The sequence below is a fragment of the Geotrypetes seraphini genome, chromosome 9 (assembly GCF_902459505.1).
Source record: "Geotrypetes seraphini chromosome 9, aGeoSer1.1, whole genome shotgun sequence".
NCBI lineage: Eukaryota > Metazoa > Chordata > Amphibia > Gymnophiona > Dermophiidae > Geotrypetes > Geotrypetes seraphini.
The window spans coordinates 126,223,705-126,241,257 of record NC_047092.1 but is presented as its reverse complement, the minus strand read 5'-3'; the positions used below and the strand labels follow the sequence as shown (position 1 = coordinate 126,241,257).

The following is a 17,553-nucleotide window of genomic DNA, read 5'->3' as shown; positions in this document are numbered from 1 at the left end:
AAATTTGATAAAATCACTTATCTGGAATTACTAAGCGAATAACAATCCAATAATTGTACAAATTAAAATATAAATTAAACATTTAGAACTGACAGGTGTACATGTCAAACCGGTACATATGGAGAAGAGGGAAGAAATACAATCTTTCTAAGAAAAGAAACAAATAAGTCAAGAACATCTGGGAAAAAGGCTGCCTAATGCCACTGTGAGTGTAGCCTATGTTGGAAGTGGCATTATGCAGGCTAAAGCGCCTATGAGGCATGATTCAAATCAAAGGAAAGTGCCAGAAATGTAGGCCTGGAAAACCATGGCCTACATTTCTATCACCTACCTTTGCGATTCTATATTTGACGCTGGTTACAGAATTTGGGCCTTAGGGGTTATAACATAAGAATTGCCAAACTGGGACAGACCAAAAGTCCATCAAGCCCAATATCCTGTTTCCAACAGTAGCCAACCCAAGTCTCAAGTGCCTAGCTAGACAGTAGCATAGTAAGGGGGGGGAACACTCTGGGTGCCATCTTGGTAGGGATGCCGGCACCTCTCGGCCCCCCTCATGTCATGCTCATGTCCTCCCTTCATTGTCCCCCCCCCCCATACCTCTTTAAAATCTTCATCAGTGTGAGCAACTAGCCTGCTGCTCTGGCCTGGCTCCCTCTGAAATTACTTCCGGGTATGGGGCTAGGAAGTGAAGTCAGAGGGAAAGCCAGCATGAGCAACTGGCCAGAGATGTTGCTTGCACTGGTAAAGATTTAAAGAGGTACGGGGGTGGGAAAGGAGACGGACACCTCCTACTTTTATAAGAACATAAGAATAGCTTTACTAGGTCAGACCAATGGTCCATCTAGCCCAGTATTCCATCTTTGTGGAGGCCAATCCAAGTCATAAGTACCTGGCAAAAACCCAAATAGTAGCAGCATTCCATGCTACCATCCCATGTCTCTCTCAACAGCAGACTATGGACTTTTCCCCCAGGAATTTGTCCAAACCTTTTTTAAAACCAGCTACATTAACTGCTCTTACCACATCCTCTGGCAACAAGTTCCAGAGTAGAGAATGACACGGGGAAAAAATCTGTCCCCGTCACCGGCCCACCATCCTCTGCACCGCCCCGTCACCACCGTTCCCTTCACCGCCCCGTCACCGTCACCGCCATCCCTTTCACCGCCCCGTCATCGCCCCTGCCATCCCATTCACCGCCCCGTCACCGTCCCCGCTGCATCCATATAAGCCTTAGTACTGTAATATTTAGCTTATTCCTTTCTTATAAATCAAAGTTCCTGCTGCTGAACTAGAGAAAGAGATGTTCAGCTGGCAGGGCTTTGTTTATAAATTTTTATCAACACAACTAATATACTATTTTATCCTAAAGCAAAAAATAAATAAATAAATATAATTTTTTTTTCTACCTTTGTTGTCTGGTTTCTGCTTTCCACATCTTCTCATTGAATTCCTTCCATCCACTGTGTGTCTTCTCTCTGCGTCTTCCATTTGCTGTTACTGTGCCTCTCCCTTAACCCCCCCCCCAATTGGTCTAGCACCCATCTTCTTCCCTCCGCTCCCGCATAGTCTGGCATCTGTCTTCTTCCCACTCTGTCTTCCACATTTCCCTTGGGGGTCTGTTCCTCTCCACCCTCCTTCAATATCTGTTCTATTCCTTTCCACCACCACCCTTCCCTCCCTCCTTTACCATCTGTTCCTTTCTACTACCCTTCAGCTCCTCTCGCGTGGCCTATCTACCTTCCTTCCTCTTATTTTCATGGCACGTTACAATGTAATTTGTGCAAGCCACTGGAGCCTGCAAGCTCGGTCCCTGTCCCATCCCCACAAACCATCTCGCTTCTGTGCTCCTATTTTCTCCATTTCTAATATCTCCCCTATGTATCTGTCATTGCCCCCCCTGTGTCCATATACCATCCCCATGGCATGTCCCCTTTATGTCTCTGTCCCTATGCCCCATGCACATAATTTCCCCTCTTTCTGTTACCTTCCTGTGTCCAGATTTCCCCTATCTTCCTCTTCCATACCAGTGTGTCTCTTCTTTTCAACCCCATCTAGCTTTTTTCCCTCTTTCTTCCCCCCCCCTGCTTCTAGCATCTGGCTCACCTGCCAGTCCTTCCCTTTCTTTCCTGCTGTGGGTTTTTCTTTCCGACTTCATCCCCTTGGCCCAGAATCCTTTTCCCTTTCACTCCCTCCTTCCAATTTGAGCCGGGAACACTAGCGATCGCACGGTCCCCGCAGCCACTACCTGCCTGCCCAATCGATCCTAGTGTTTAGCTAGCTCTCTCCCTTCTCCTCACCTTAGTTTATAGGTTTTCTTTTTCAGCGACCTGCACGCTTTCCCAAAGAGCCGCGCATGCGCGGCTGCTCAGTGTTCAATCTTCTGCTCTGCTGCAACTTCCTGTTTCCGGTTGCGTCAGAGCAGAAGATCGAAACTGAGCAGCAGCGGGTGCGCGGCTCTCTGATAGCGTGCGGGTCGCCGAAAAAGAAAATCTACAAACTAAGGTGAGGAGAAGGGAGAAAGCTGGCTAAACACTAGAATCGATTGGGCAGGCGGGTGTGAGCTGCGGGGACTGCGCGATCCTTCATGCCTCACTGCGGGGACAAGACCATTCACCGCCCCGCGGGCGGTGAATGGCCTTGTCCCCGTCGCCGCAGCGACTGCTAGTTTTCTTCCCCGTTTTCGGCGGGTGACCTGCGGCTAAAATGCGGTGGCCGCGGGTAAACCGCCACCGTGTCATTCTCTATTCCAGAGCTGAACTATTCTCTGAGTGAAAAAATATTTCTTCCTATTGGTTTGAAAAGTATTACTTTGTAACTTCATCAAGTATCCCTTAGTCTTTGTAAATCTTGATGCAGTAAAAAATCGATCCAATTGTACCCACACCACTCAGGATTTTGTAGACTTCAATCATATCTCCCCTTAGCCGTCTCTTTATCAATTAAAATAAAAATAAATAAATACATATAAACAAACAAAAACAACTGAAATAAACTTATAACAAACACTAAATAAGCTTTGATAGTGTAGGCATGTTATGATGAACTCACCAATCCCTACTGACTTGGTGTTTGTTTAAAAAGCTATTACAAGAAAAATAAGTTTTAAGTAATGTCTTAAATTTCTTCAAAGACATTTCAACCCAAATTGTATTAGGTAACTTATTCCACAGAGCAAACACCAACCAAAAAAATGCACTGTCATATGTCAAAGCCAAATGAGCGCTAGATGGGCTCTTATGAGAGACTCCTGAGGAAACTGTAAAATCCATGTGGTAGGAATCGATGCTTTATTTATTTATTTAATTTTTGATACCGTTCTCCCTGGAGAGCTCAGTTTATTCAGGTACTCAAGCATTTTTCCCTGTCTGTCCCAGCGGGCTCACAATTTGTCTAATGTACCTGGGGCAATGGGAGGATTAAGTGACTTGCTCAAGGTCACAAGGAGCAGCGTGGGTTTGAACCCACAACCCCAGGGTGCTGAGACTGTAGCTTTAACTACTGCGCCACACTCTGTTGTGAACTGCTAACTCATATTAAGGGGTCTTTTACTAAGGCGCGCTAGCTGATTTAGCGCTCGCTAAATGCTAACGCATCCATAGATTATAATGGGCACGTTGGCATTTAGCGTGCGCTAAATCGGCTAGGGCGCCTTAGTAAAAGACCCTCAGAATTGGACTAAAGGGTCCGTTTCACAGTGGAGAGAAGCTGTGAACACCTTCCCAGAAATCTGTACTGGTACCACTATGTTTTCATTTATAAATTGATAACCTGGAAAAGGAGCAATGAATGAGGTGAACAAATTTGCAGTGCATTAACATATTGTATTGAAAAAAAAAAGCTGATAATGTAAGATTTTTCTTTCCTTATAGGCACCTGTGTCGGCCTTGTCACAACCGTGAGAAGGCAAAGGGTTTGGGAAAATACATCTGCCAGAAGTGCCATCTCATTATCGATGAGCAGCCCCTAATGTTTCGAAATGACGCATTCCACCCGGATCATTTTAACTGCACCCACTGTGGGTAAGTACCCATGGCACAGGCACCTCCTCACATCCTCATTCACTGTACTTAAGTGCCTGCCTATTACAGAAACCCCCTTTCAGATGTATCCACTACCAGCGTCACTTTAACCATTAGGCAGCTGCTTAAGATGGCAACTTCTAGGGGACGGCTGCCCTCAAAGCAAAGCAATAGGTCTTGATGCTTCACTTTCAAAGAACCAGCAGTGTGTACTTTTACCTGCAAAGAAGGTAGATAATTTTCAAATAATCCATTTACTGTATATACAAAATGTAATTTATTATTTAAAAGTTAATGTCCGATTATTCATTTTTACAACTTTGTTTTGGGTGGAGTGGTGTTGAGGTGATCCATGATTGCTCTCTTTAATTATCAGGGGGAGAGGGGTTTGAAAGTTAATTGAAAGGCTTGCAAAACTGAAGGTTTAATTAATACCTTGCTCCAGCTTTGTTCATTGAGAGTAAGCGCTCACTGCACAGCTTTCTCTCTGCAGTCATATTCACTGCAGTAAGTCAGCCTGGTCACATCACCATCGCACAGACTGGCAGTTGGCCCTTCTGAGGTGGGTGGAGCTAAGAGCTGTTTACATTTATGGCACCTCCTCCTCCTTGTCGCTGCTATTTTTTCAGAACATAATAATAGCCTTACTGGATCAGATCAATGGTCCATCTAGCCCAGGCCAGTATCCCATCATCACGGAGGCCAATCTAGGTCACAAGTACCTGGCAAAAACCCAAATAGTATTGATCAAGAACAGAGGGGGTATTAAGGTTAATTAATTTAATGCTTGCTTTAAAGAGTGTTTTGCAAACATCAGTGTTCACCTTCCATTTTATGATTTAATATAACACTTCTATTGACCCACTACTTCTTATCATTCAAATGATACCCCATTTTAACAGCAAACTCACCCCAAAATAACTACAATAGGAGGTTGAAGTATCATAAGCAATGTGCTATTCTCAGTAACGAGACCTCTTTTAACATGGATGTTAGTTCTAGTCTTCATCCTGAATGCATATAATTTACTTCAAAACCTCCTTCCTAACCATAACTTTGAATTTTTATTTACTTTTATTTGGTGTAAAAACTAACTAAGGATTCAATTTATGATCTTTGTTTTAATAATTATATCCAAACCTAAAATCTACTTGTCGATATATTTTTTTAAAAGAAGAACAGCACCACTTATCTTAATGGCTTCTCAGCCAGAACCAACGTTGGAGGTCTATGAACTACCCGACGCTCAACTTTCTTTGGAGCGTTTCAGCTATCAATCAGCCTTCATCGGGGACAATATCACTGCTGTGCCACTACAAAATGAAAATGAAAAACACAAAAAGTATATCTGTAGAAAATTGATTTTAAAATAAAATGAAACCTTACTTATATCTTGTAATTCAAGAAGTAGTGGGTCAATAGAAGTGATATATTATATCATAAAACGGAAGGTGGACACTGATATGTGCAAAAAACTCTTTAAAGCAAGCATTATATGAATTATTTTTAATACCCCCTCTGTTCTTGATCAATGATATTGGATTGTGGGTTGGACAACTTATACATAAGAACATAAGCAGTGCCTCTGCTGGGTCAGACAAGAGGTTCATCATGCCCAGCAGTCCGCTCACGTGGCGGCCTCTCAGGTCCAGGACCTGTATAGTAATCCTCTATCCATACCCTTCTATCCCCTTTTCCTTCAGGAAATTGTCCAATCCCTTCTTGAACCCCAATACCGTACTCTGTCCTACGCATTCCAGGTGTCCACCTCCCTTTGGGTGAAGAAGAACTTCCTAGCACTGGTTCTGAATCTGTCCCCTCTTAATTTTTCTGAATGGTCTCTCGTTCTTGAAGTTTTCGAAAGTTTGAAGATTCTTTTCTTCTCCACTTTCTCTATGCCCTTCATGATCTTGTAAGTCTCTATCATGTCCCATCTAAGTCTCCGCTTCTCCAGGGAAAAGAGCCCCAGTTTCTCCAATCTTTCAGCATATGACAGGTTTTCAATATCTTTTATCAAATGTGTTGCTCTCTTCTGAACCCTCTCGAGTATTGCCATATCCGCAGTACTCCAGGTGCCGGCACACCATCGCCCGATACAACGGCAGGATAACTTCTTTCATTCTAGTTGTAATACCTTTCTTGATAGTACCTAGCATTCTATTCTCCTTCTTAGCGGCCTCTGCGCACTGTGCCGACAACTTCATTGTCTTGTCCACTATTACCCTCAAGTCCCTTTCTTGGGTACTCTCACCCAATAACAGCCCTCCCTTCGTATAGTTGTACTTCGGATTTCTGTTTCCTACGTGCAAGACTTTACATTTCTCTACATTGAACTTCATCTGCCATCTTGTCGCCCACTCTCCTAGTTTGTTCAGGTCCCTTTGTAAATCTTCGCAGTCCTCTTTAGTCCTAGCCCCACTAAATAGTTTGGTGTCGTCTGCGAATTTTATTCTTTAGCACTCTCCAGACCAGTAGAGGTTAACTTTACGAATGGGTATATATCTAATCATGACCAGCAGGTGGAGACTGAAAACAAAACTTTGGGACAGTATATACTATCCTCCCTTCTCTATTTCCCTCAGTCTTCTTTCAGTCTCCAGCAGGTGTTGAGTGATCTGTACCCATCTCTCTTGGTAGGGCTGTTGGAATTTGTTTAGGGGTTTATTGTCCCTGTTTTTGGCCGGACGGAGCTTGGTCGGGCCCTGTTTGGGGGTCCGTCCGACCTCGGGGGTGTCAAACCCCGCGGGTCACGAGCGGGGTCCCTCCCCCCACTTCCTCCACCTCCCCACATTTTTTTAGAGGAGCCTCAGCAGTAAGCCTTGCCCCCTAAGTCAAGCAAGGCATATTGCTTCGAGAGCCTGTGGAGTCTGTTCTGTAAAAAAAAAAAAAAAAAAAAAATCCTGAGGTAGTGCTGGTCTGAAGGGTTGTTTCCCTTTAAGAAAACTGTATTTTACTGTATTTTTTTATGTAACCGGCACTTTTTTATAGCTAGGTCGCGTATGGAGCAATTGTGCCCTTCTCCGGGGGAGTAGGACACAATTGAGTCCAGCCGCGAGGCACTCGCGGCCGGCCTGAACTCGGCGGTTTGGGTCGGTGAGGTGGTGGAGCTCCGTCGGCAGCGGCTGCAGGCGCCCAGAGCTCCCCGCCGATGGTGCCTCGCGAGTCGGCTTGGAGCAGTGGGGAAGCCTGGTCTTCCACAACCGCCCACGGAGGGATTCCCCGAAGGATTCCCTCTCAGCTGATTTTTTGACAGCTGATGCCGACTTGCCTGTCTTAGCGGCTGAGACTGTTCAGTCTTCTCAGCCGCTACAGGCCATGGAGGGAGCATTTTTGGCGGGAACTTCGCCATTTTCTTTGTCTGGCCCCTCCATTTTGTCTGCAACCTCAGGTGACCTTCCCCCTGTATGGCGAACACAGGGGCAGGTTTCAGCATGGACCCCTGCTGGGGCAGGGAGTCCCTGGGGACCCCCAGGGGTTTTTTGCCCCCAATTTATTTTCTTTCTTTGTGCGGTCTTTTGGGGGTCCCACGTGCGCCTGGGGGGTTTCGGGGGGGGTTTCCCTCCGCGCCCCCTATGGCTTTGCCTCCCTCTTTTCGTTTGGCGTCCCCTCTTCCTCCTCCCTCATCCAAGCGCCCGCGGGGGGGCTTGGATTGCGAATTGGTGGGCGGAGGAGCGTGTTGGCCTGGTTGAGGACCTGGCTGCTTTGGCGGGCTTCCAGGATCCTCTAGAGGGGACGCCTCTTGGCAGCGGGGCGGCGGGTTTCCCGTCTTCCAGAGCAGATGCGTCCGTGGTGCGCTTTTTTATTCAGAGGGATGAGCTTTTAGACCTGGGTAGCAGGTCTCCTTGGTGCTGCATTTTTGCAGTGGCGCCGCCGGAGACCCCGCGTATGGGGGCCCCTCTGCTTCAGGGGGTCTGTCCTGTTTCCCGCTCTTTTCCTGTGCGTCAGGATTTGCGGGATTTTTGTGTTGGCGCAGTGGCCTATGGGCGCAGTTTCGTTTGGTGTGCGCCTTGGCTCTTGGGTATCCCGTCCCGGAGGGAGGTAGGGCTACCTTAATTTCGCCAATGGGGAACGCGGTGGTCTCGGCACTTCCTAAGCGGCATACCGTGCCTGTTATGGACGGTTCTGCTCTTAGGGTCTCGGAGGCGCGTGCGTTAGAGACACTTCTTAAGTATGATTTTGATGTCTCTGCCTTTGGGGTCCAGGCGGCTGTTTGTGGGGAGCTAGTCGCTCGCGCCGTGTTTCGGTGGGCTGAGCGTGTCCTGGATCGGGAGTCTGATGACTGGTCTCTAGTGGATCAGGAGGTAGCGAAGATTGCGATGGCTGCCTCGTTCCTCTCAGATGCTCTTTATGACTTGGTGCGGATTTCGGCTAAGTCTATGGCATGGCCGCGCGGCGTATTTTGTGGCTGCGCGCTTGGGCGGCGGATTCTGCGTCCAAAGCTAAGTTTACTAAAGTTCCCTTTAGGGGGTCTTTTTGTTTGGAGAGGAATTAGATGAGTTGATTCAGACTCTGACGGACTCGAAGGTGCCCCGTCTGCCTGAGGACCGTGCCCGCCCTGCGTCTAGGTGTGGGGCTGCCCGGGGGCGTTTGCGGGAATTTCGCAAGTATCGCCCGGGGCGTGGGGCTGCTTCTTTCCCGGCTCAGGGTTTTTCCCGGGGTCGGTTCTTCCAGCGCATGCAGCCCTTTCGGGGGGCCCGTCGGGGGGCAGGGAATCCCTCCGCCGGTTCCCCCGCTTCCCGTCCTGCGCAATGACTCCTTGCCGGCGCCCCCTTTGGTTCCGGTGGGGGCCCGGCTGCGCAAATTTTTCCCCAAATGGGCCGAGATCGCGTCCGATCAGTGGGTCCTTGAGGTGGTGCGGGACGGTTACGCTCTGGAGTTTACCCGCTCTCTGCCGGACCTTTTCCTCGCTTCTCCATGTCAGACTCCATGGAAGACGCAGGCTTTTCGTCAGACCCTTCAGCGTTTGCTAGATCTCGAGGCAGTGGTGCCGGTGTCCCCTACGGGGTGGGGCACCGGCAGGTACTCCATTTACTTTGTGGTGGCCATAAAGGAGGGGACCTTTCGGCCCATCCTGGATTTGAAAGGGGTCAACAGAGCTCTCAAGATTCCGTCTTTCCGCATGGAAACGCTGCGGTCGGTCATTCTGGCAGTTCAGCCGGGGGAGTTTCTTACGTCTCTCGATCTGACGGAGGCCTACTTGCAGGTTCCAATTCGGGCCTCTCATCAGCGCTTCCTTCGCTTTGCGATCTTGGGGCGGCACTTTCAGTTCTGTGCGCTTCCCTTTGGTCTGGCCACGGCTCCTCGGACGTTCACCACGGTAATGGTGGTCGTCGCGGCAGCCTTGCGGTCGGTGGGCATCCTGGTTCACCCCTACCTGGACGACTGGTTGATTCGGGCAAAGTCGTTGCAGGAGAGCTCCCGGGTTACGGCTCGGGTGGTGGAGTTTCTCCGGTCGCTGGGCTGGGTGGTCAACCTTTCCAAGAGTCGGTTGGTCCCGGCTCAGCGTCTGGAGTGCCTTGGGGTTATGTTCGACACCTCCTTGGGGAAGGTCTTCCTTCCAGAGGCCCGGGTGAGCAAATTGCAATCTCAGATTCGCCTGCTTTTGGCGTCCCGGGGTCCTCGGGCGCGAGATTTCCTCCAAGTCCTGGGGTCAATGGCGGCGTCCCTGGACGTGGTGAGGTGGGCGCGGGCCCACATGCGTCCTCTTCAGTATGCTCTGCTCCGGAGGTGGTCTCCCCGGAGGCAAGATTTGGATGTTCCGGTTCCCCTGCGAGGCTTGGCGCGCTGCAGTCTGCGCTGGTGGCTCCGGACCCCTCACCTGGTTCAGGGGGTGGGTCTGGATCTCCCGCAGTGGATGGTGCTCCTTACGGATGCGAGTCTCCTCGGTTGGGGGGCTCAGTTTATGGGCCACTCAGCTCGGGGCAACTGGTCCGCGGAGGAGGCCTCCTGGTCGATCAACGTGTTGGAGACCAGAGCGGTCAGGCTGGCGCTGTTAGCTTTCCACTCCCTTTTGCTGGGCAAGTAGGTCAGAGTCCTGTCGGACAATGCCACGGCGGTGGCTTATGTCAATCGTCAGGTGGGCACCAAGAGCACTCCTGTGGCGCAGGAGGCGGCTCGGCTCATGGTTTGGGCGGAGTCCCATCTTCTGGACCTCTCGGCTTCTCATATAGCCGGGGTAGAAAATGTTCAGGCAGGCTTCCTCAGTCGTCACTTCCTGGATCCAGGAGAGTGGTTTCTCGGCGCCGAGGGTCTGGATGCTCTGGTCCAGCCGTGGCCAACGGAGGGGCTGTTGTATGTGTTCCCTCCTTGGCCGCTGGTGGGCAGAGTGCTTCTTCGCATTGTTCACCATCCGGGTTTGGTGGTGCTGGTGGCTCCGGATTGGCCTCGACGTCCGTGGTATGCGGATCTGGTGAGGCACCTGGTGGCGGTTCCTCTTCCTCTGCCTCTCTCGGACGACCTTCTGATGCAGGGTCCCATTCCCATGTTCGACCCGTCTCCCTTCTGTCTTACGGCGTGGCTCTTGAAAGGGGTCGCCTTAGCAAGAAGGGATATTCAGACAAGGTGATCTCTACACTGTTGGGGTCCCGGAGGCTTTCTACCTCTCGGGCTTATGTGCGGGTTTGGCGTTTCTTTGAGGAATGGTGTCGGGCGCGGGGAGTGACCTCTTTTCGCGCTTCTCTGCCTAACATTCTAGAGTTCTTGCAGGATGGCCTGGATAGAGGCCTGGCTTGGTCTTCTTTCCGGGTTCATCTTGCGGCCCTGTCGGCCTTTCGAGGGTTGGTGTCAGGTCAGCGTTTATCGGCTCTTCCTGATGTGATTCGGTTTCTGCGGGCGGCCAAGTTGCTTAGGCCTCCCCTACGGCCCTCGGTTCCCTCTTGGGATCTTAATCTGGTTCTCTCTGTTTTGGTGCGCCCGCCTTTCGAGCCCTTGGACGACTGTTCTTTGAAGGACCTTACTTTGAAGGCGGTCTTTTTGGTGGCCATTACTTCTGCTAGGCGTGTTTCTGAGCTGCAGGCTTTCTCTTGTAGGGCTCCCTTCTTGGAGTTTTCTAGGGAGCGGGTCGTCTTGCGGCCTGTTCCTTCCTTTCTGCCGAAGGTTGTTTCTCCTTTTCATGTCAATCAATCGGTGGTTCTCCCGGTCTTGGGTGGTCGGGAGGGCTCTTCTGAGCAACGGCAGCTGCGCAAGTTGGATGTCGGTCGGGTCCTTCGCTCTTATGTGCAGCGGACCCAGGAATTCCGGAAGTCCGATCATCTCTTTGTCCTCCTGGCTGGTCCTCGTCGGGGAGCTGGCGCTTCTAAGGCTACTATTGCGCGCTGGATCAAGGAGACGATTGCTTCCGCTTATCTTCTGAAACAGCAGCCTGTTCCGGAGTTTCTCAAGGCTCATTCCACTCGGGGTCAGGCGGCTTCTTGGGCTGAGTCGTCGCTCGTGCCTCCGGTGGATATTTGTAAGGCTGCGGTTTGGTCCTCCTTGCATTCATTTGTTAGACATTATCGGGTAGATGTTCAGGCGCGTCGGGACGCGGTGTTCGGTGAGCGTGTTCTGGTATCGGCCCTTCGGGGGTCCCGCCCGTGAGAGGGACTGCTTTGGTACGTCCCATTCGTAAAGTTAACCTCTACTGGTCTGGAGAGTGCTAAAGAAGGAGAAATTAGGTTCTTACCTGCTAATTTACTTTCTTTTAGCTTCTCCAGACCAGTAGAGGTCCCCACCCTGTCTGTTATTGTTGTTGTTGGGGCTGTTGCGCGGGCAGTTTTTGTTTTTTGCTGCGGGTTCTAGTATTTTTCTAGGGCCGGGGAGAATTAAAGAACAGCGGCTGTGGCTCGGCTGGCTTAGCTGGCGAGCTGTGGGGACATTTTCCTTCGGGTATTTCTCCTCTGCATTTTCCAACAGCATTTGGGTATGTTATTTGTTACTCCTGTTCGGAGTATTGTTTTCTTCCTGTTTTCCAGTTCTTGGTTCTGCTTGGCTATTCGGCAGACTGAGGGAAATAGAGAAGGGAGGATAGTATATACTGTCCCAAAGTTTTGTTTTCAGTCTCCACCTGCTGGTCATGATTAGATATATACCCATTCGTAAAGTTAACCTCTACTGGTCTGGAGAAGCTAAAAGAAAGTAAATTAGCAGGTAAGAACCTAATTTCTCCTTACTTCGCACTTCATCCCTGTTTCTAGATCATTTATAAATACATTGAACAGCAGCGGTCTGAGTACCGACCCCTGCGGAACACCACTTGTGACCCTCCTCCAGTCTGAGAAGTGGCCCTTCACTCCTACCCTTTGCTTCCTACCTGCCAACCAATTCTTGATCCATCTGTGTACGTCTCCTTCCACCCCATGGTTCTTCAGTTTCCGAAGTAGGTATTCATGGGGAACCTTATCAAAGGCTTTTTGAAATCTTAGTATACGATGTCTATGGGGTCCCCTTTGTCCATCCGTTTGTTAATTCCTTTGAAGAAGTGCAATAAGTTTGTTAAGCACGATCTTCCCTTGCAGAAGCCATATTGGCTTGTTATCATAAGTTTATTCCTTTCTAGATGCTCATCGATGCTGTCTTTTATCAATGCTTCCGCCATTTTTTCTGGAACCGAGGTCAGACTTCCCGGGTCTGTAGTTCCCGGGTCACCTTTTGATCCTTTTTTAAAGATGGGCGTAACATTGGCTATCTTCCAATCGTCCGGGATCACGCCTGTTTTCGGGGATAGATTACAAACTTGCTGTAGTAGTTTTGCACACATCAGTGTCACCCCAAAATAACTACAATAGGAGGTTGAAGTATCATAAGCAATATGCTATTCTCAGTAACGAGACCTCTTATAACATGGATGTTAGTTCAATCTTTCAGCGTATGGATGTTCTTTCAATACCCTAGGGTGGATTCCATCTGGTCCCGGAGATTTGTCAGTTTTTAATATATCTATCTGCTTGTGTACGTCTTCAAGGCTTACCTCCATGGATGTTAATTTTTCTGCTTGGTCTCCTTTGAAGATTTGTTCAGGTTCCGAGACGTTGGATGTGTCCTCTTTTGTAAATACTGACGAAAAGAACATTTTTAGTCTTTCCGCCACTTCTTTCTCCTCCTTCACCACTCCTTTCCTATCTCCGTCATCAAGCGGTCCCACATCCTCCCTAGCCGGCTGCTTCCCTTTAACATATCTGAAGAACGATTTGAAATTTTGTGCTTCCCTGGCTAGCCTCTCTTCATATTCTCTTTTTGCTTTTCTAACCATGAGGTGACATTCTTTTTGATGCTTCCTGTGCTCTTTCCAGTTCTCCTCGGTTTTGTCCTTTTTCCATTTCCGGAATGAATTCTTCTTATCTCCTATCGCTTTCTTCTCTTTTTTAGTTATCCACGCCGGGTCTTTTGTTTGGCTCTTTTTGCACCCTTTTCTGAATCTGGGGATATACAGATTTTGTGCCTCGCTCACCGTGTCCTTGAATAAAGACCAGGCTTGCTCTACAGTCTGCGATTTCTTTGAGCTGTTCCTAAGTTTCTTCCTTACCATTACCCTCTTTGCTTCGTAGTTTTCTTTCTTGAAGTTAAAAGTTGTCGCTGTGGTTCTCTTTCCTTTCGGTATTCCTACTTCAACTTTGAACTTGATCATATTGTGATTGCTGTTTCCCAACGGTCCCACTACTTCCACTTCCTTTGCAGGTCCTCTTAGCCCATTAAGGATTAGATCCAGAGTGGCATTCCCTCTCGTCGGTTCTCTGACAAGCTGTTCCATGAAGCAGTCCTGTATAGCTTCCAGGCAACCAGTCTCCCTAGCGCATTTTGAATTTCCAAGACTCCAGTCTATCTCGGGATAGTTGAAGTCTCCCATAACAATTGTGTTACCACTTTTGCATTCTCGCTTCATCTCGGCTTCCATTTCTTCATTGTTAGCTTCGGTTTGCCCAGGTGGACGATAGTACAGGCCCATCTGTATCTTGAGCTCTTTCCTTCCCAGTATTTTAACCCATAGTGATTCCAATTTGTTGGTCGTCGCTGCTGTGTCCACTCTGGTCGAGCGTATGCTTTCTTTTATGTATAGGTGATCCGTCTGTGTTTTCTGAAAAACCCAAATAGTAGCTGCATTAGCAGGCAGTTCTCATGTTGCACTCCAGTGAGTGTCCACTGGAGCGAGACATGAGAACTGCCTGCTAATGTTGGGCTGGGAGCCTCGAGCCTGATGAAAATTTTGAAACATGGCATGTCGGAGGAGGCACTCCCATAATGCACTTTAAGAATAAGATAAGTTCTTATGCATCTTCTATTTATTACTGTTAAATTTGCACATAAAACTGCTACATTTGCTCTTTATATATAAGAAGAAAGGTTAAAAATACACCAAAAAAAGGGATCCATTGAAGATATTGGCTCATATTATCCTTCTATGAACTCTAAATAAAGGAAAGTGAGCCCTCTGAGGATTCTACACACTTTAGAAAAATATTCAGTGGTTTATAAGATAGTACTATGAATATATTTTGATATGCTGGGAAGATTTGGTGATCTATTAATATTTGAAAAGTCCCAGATGAAATTTAGCCAAATAGTGAACTGAGTACATTATGGGCTCCTTTTACAAAGTTGCGCCAGCGGTTTTAGCATGTGTGCTAGCCGCAGGCGGCAGTTTTTCAGCTAGTGCGCTATAGCATGCGCTAATCTTGTGCATGCGCTAAAAACACTAGCGTACCTTTGTAAAAGGAGCCCTATATCAGAAAGCCATGTTAGGGGTTTAACCTGATTTTAACCATGCATTGTATGTTTACTCCAACCAAGCACTCAATGCTTATTTCTTTCTAATCAAAATGTCACTGTAACCTGTCTTGAACTCCACTCTAGAGGATTTGGCAGAACATGACATGACATAACATAACATATCTCAGATGAACCACTATGGAGATAACTAAATGAATGAATACGTACAATCCATTATCAATCTCTCCTGCCCCACCTCTAGCTGGTGATAGAGTAGAATAAGGGAGGGCATTCTGCCAAGAAGCAACTTAGGGCTCCTTTTACAAAGATGCGCTAGTGATTTTAGCGCGCGCTTAGCGCACGCTAAAATGCCACGCGCACTAGCCACTACTGCCTCCTTTTAAGTAGGCGGTAATTTTCCGTCTAGCGCGCATTAATCTTGTGCATGGGCTAAAAATGCTAGCACACCTTTGTAAAAGGAGCCCTTAGTTTCAATACTTTCAGACTCGGCCTGTGTAATTCATAGTGGATCTTTGCTGAGAATATATTTTGCATTACCTGGACTTCAGTAAAGCTTTTGACAGTGTCCCACACCGCAGGCTGCTAAGCAAGATGGAATCGATGGGGTTAGGAGAGACACTAACTGCATGGGTCAATGATTGGCTGAGTGGCAGACTTCAGAGGGTGGTGGTTAATGGTACCCTCTCTAAAACATCGGAGGTGACCAGTGGAGTGCCGCGGGCTCGGTCCTGGGTCCACTCCTTTTCAACATATTCATAGGGGATCTGACTCAAGGGCTTCAAGGTAAAATAACACTATTCGCCGATGACGCCAAACTATGTAATATAGTAAGTGAATGCAGTTTACAGAATTATATGGCGCAGGACCTGCTTACATTGGAAAGTTGGTCCTCAACCTGGCAGCTAGGCTTCAATGCTAAGAAATGTAAGGTCATGCACCTTGGAAGCGGAAATCCATGCAGGATGTACTTCTTGAACGGAGAAACTTTAACTAGGACTTCAGCAGAACGAGATTTAGGAGTAGTCATCAGTGCAGACATGAAAACTGCCAATCAAGTGGAGAAGGCTTCATCTAAGGCAAAGCAGATATTGGGTTGTATCAATAGAAGTTTTGTCAGCCGAAAGCCTGAAGTCATAATGCCGTTGTACAGGGCCATGGTGAGACCTCATCTGGAGTACTGTGTGCAATTCTGGAGGCCACATTACAGTAAAGATGTGCGCAGAATTGAATCGGTTCAACGGACGTCCACCAGGATGATCTCGGGGCTCAAGGGTCTCTCGTACGAAGAGAGACTGAACAAATTGCAGCTCTACACTCTCGAGGAACGTAGGGAGAGGGGAGACATGATCGAAACATTTAAGTACCTCATGGGACGTGTCGAAGTGGAAGATGATATTTTCTTTCTCAAGGGACCCTCGGCCACAAGAGGGCACCCGCTCAAATTCAGGGGCGGAAAATTTCATGGCGACACCAGAAAGTATTTCTTCACAGAGAAAGTGGTTGATCATTGGAACAAGCTTCCAGTGCAGGTGATCGAGGCAGACAGCGTGCCAGACTTTAAGAATAAATGGGATACCCATGTGGGATCCCTACGAGGGTCAAGATAAGGAAATTGGGTCATTAGGGCATAGACAGGGGGTGGGTAAGCAGAGTGGGCAGACTGATGGGCTGTAGCCCTTTTCTGCCGTCATCTTCTATGTTTCTATGTTACCCAACTCAGAAACAGAGTTCTGAGACAGAGGCTGCATCTCTACCGCGCCACCTTCAAACCCATCAAAATTCGACAGTTCGGCTACTATGTAAGGCTAAAATATGTGATCATGTTACTCCATTTTTCATTAATCTCCTTAGGTTCCTGTCAAATATCAGGTTTGACTCAACATCTTCCATCTAACACACAAATCCTTACGCCTTGGGTCTCCTTTCTATCTCTCTTCATCCCATATACCCCTGCCCACTCCCTTCATTCCCTTGATGCCCACCACTTGGTCCTTCCATCTCCCAAAACTGCCCCCTATGAAGTCACACATAATGCATTTTACTATATTTCACCTTCTCTCTGGAATAACCTTCTTCCCTCTGTCAGGAGAGAAGTTGTGTTTGCCAAATTTAAGGTACTTTTTGAAGTCTCATTTTTTTCAGCTAGCATCTGGCTCCATGTGAGCATACAACGATAGTCCTGATAATGAAATCGATAAAGTTTTCAGAGTGTGTGTCTATCTACTGTCTATTCTTGAATGATTGTGTGTCTTCTTTCCTATTGATAACTGGAGTTCCTTTCCCTTTATTGTTGTTTGTATTTTAATTATTGCAAACTGCTTTGTTCCTGCAGTATATAAAGTCCCTCAATAAACATAAACATGTTGAAGGCTTATACAAATATCTTTCTAAACTTACCTCCTCTTTTACTAAGGTGCGCTAGCGTTTTTAGTACACCCTGCATATTAGCGCGCGCTGTCCCCCGCGATACGCGTAAAAACTAACAGCAGCTCAATGGTGGCGTTAGCTTAATAAAAGGAGCCCTTAGACGCTTGAATGGAGCTTGTATTTTTAGAATGGTTTCTTTTCCAAATGGATTGTTTGGTCCAAGGTAGCAGTGTCACTGCTAGAGTACTGTTGTGTTTTGCAGGAAGGAACTAACTGCTGAGGCTCGGGAGCTGAAGGGAGAGCTGTACTGTCTGCCTTGCCATGACAAGATGGGTATCCCTATCTGTGGTGCCTGTCGCAGGCCCATTGAGGGACGTGTGGTGAACGCTTTGGGCAAGCAGTGGCATGTGGAGGTGAGATTATCAGGCTGGCATAGCCATGTTACAGTTGGAAAGATTTGTAG

At 47.9% G+C, this 17,553-nt stretch overlaps 1 protein-coding gene across 2 annotated transcripts in view; it reads left to right on the top strand.

Moving 5' to 3' along the window:
• LIMS2 (LIM zinc finger domain containing 2) overlaps positions 1 to 17,553 on the top strand; it is a 98,545-nt gene that overhangs the window by 57,506 nt on the left and 23,486 nt on the right. For both annotated transcript variants that reach the window (XM_033957801.1, XM_033957800.1), the window contains exons 5-6: positions 3,873 to 4,022; positions 17,353 to 17,503. In XM_033957801.1, the coding sequence (XP_033813692.1) occupies positions 3,873 to 4,022; positions 17,353 to 17,503 (301 nt within the window). The remainder of the gene's footprint in view (positions 1 to 3,872; positions 4,023 to 17,352; positions 17,504 to 17,553) is intronic.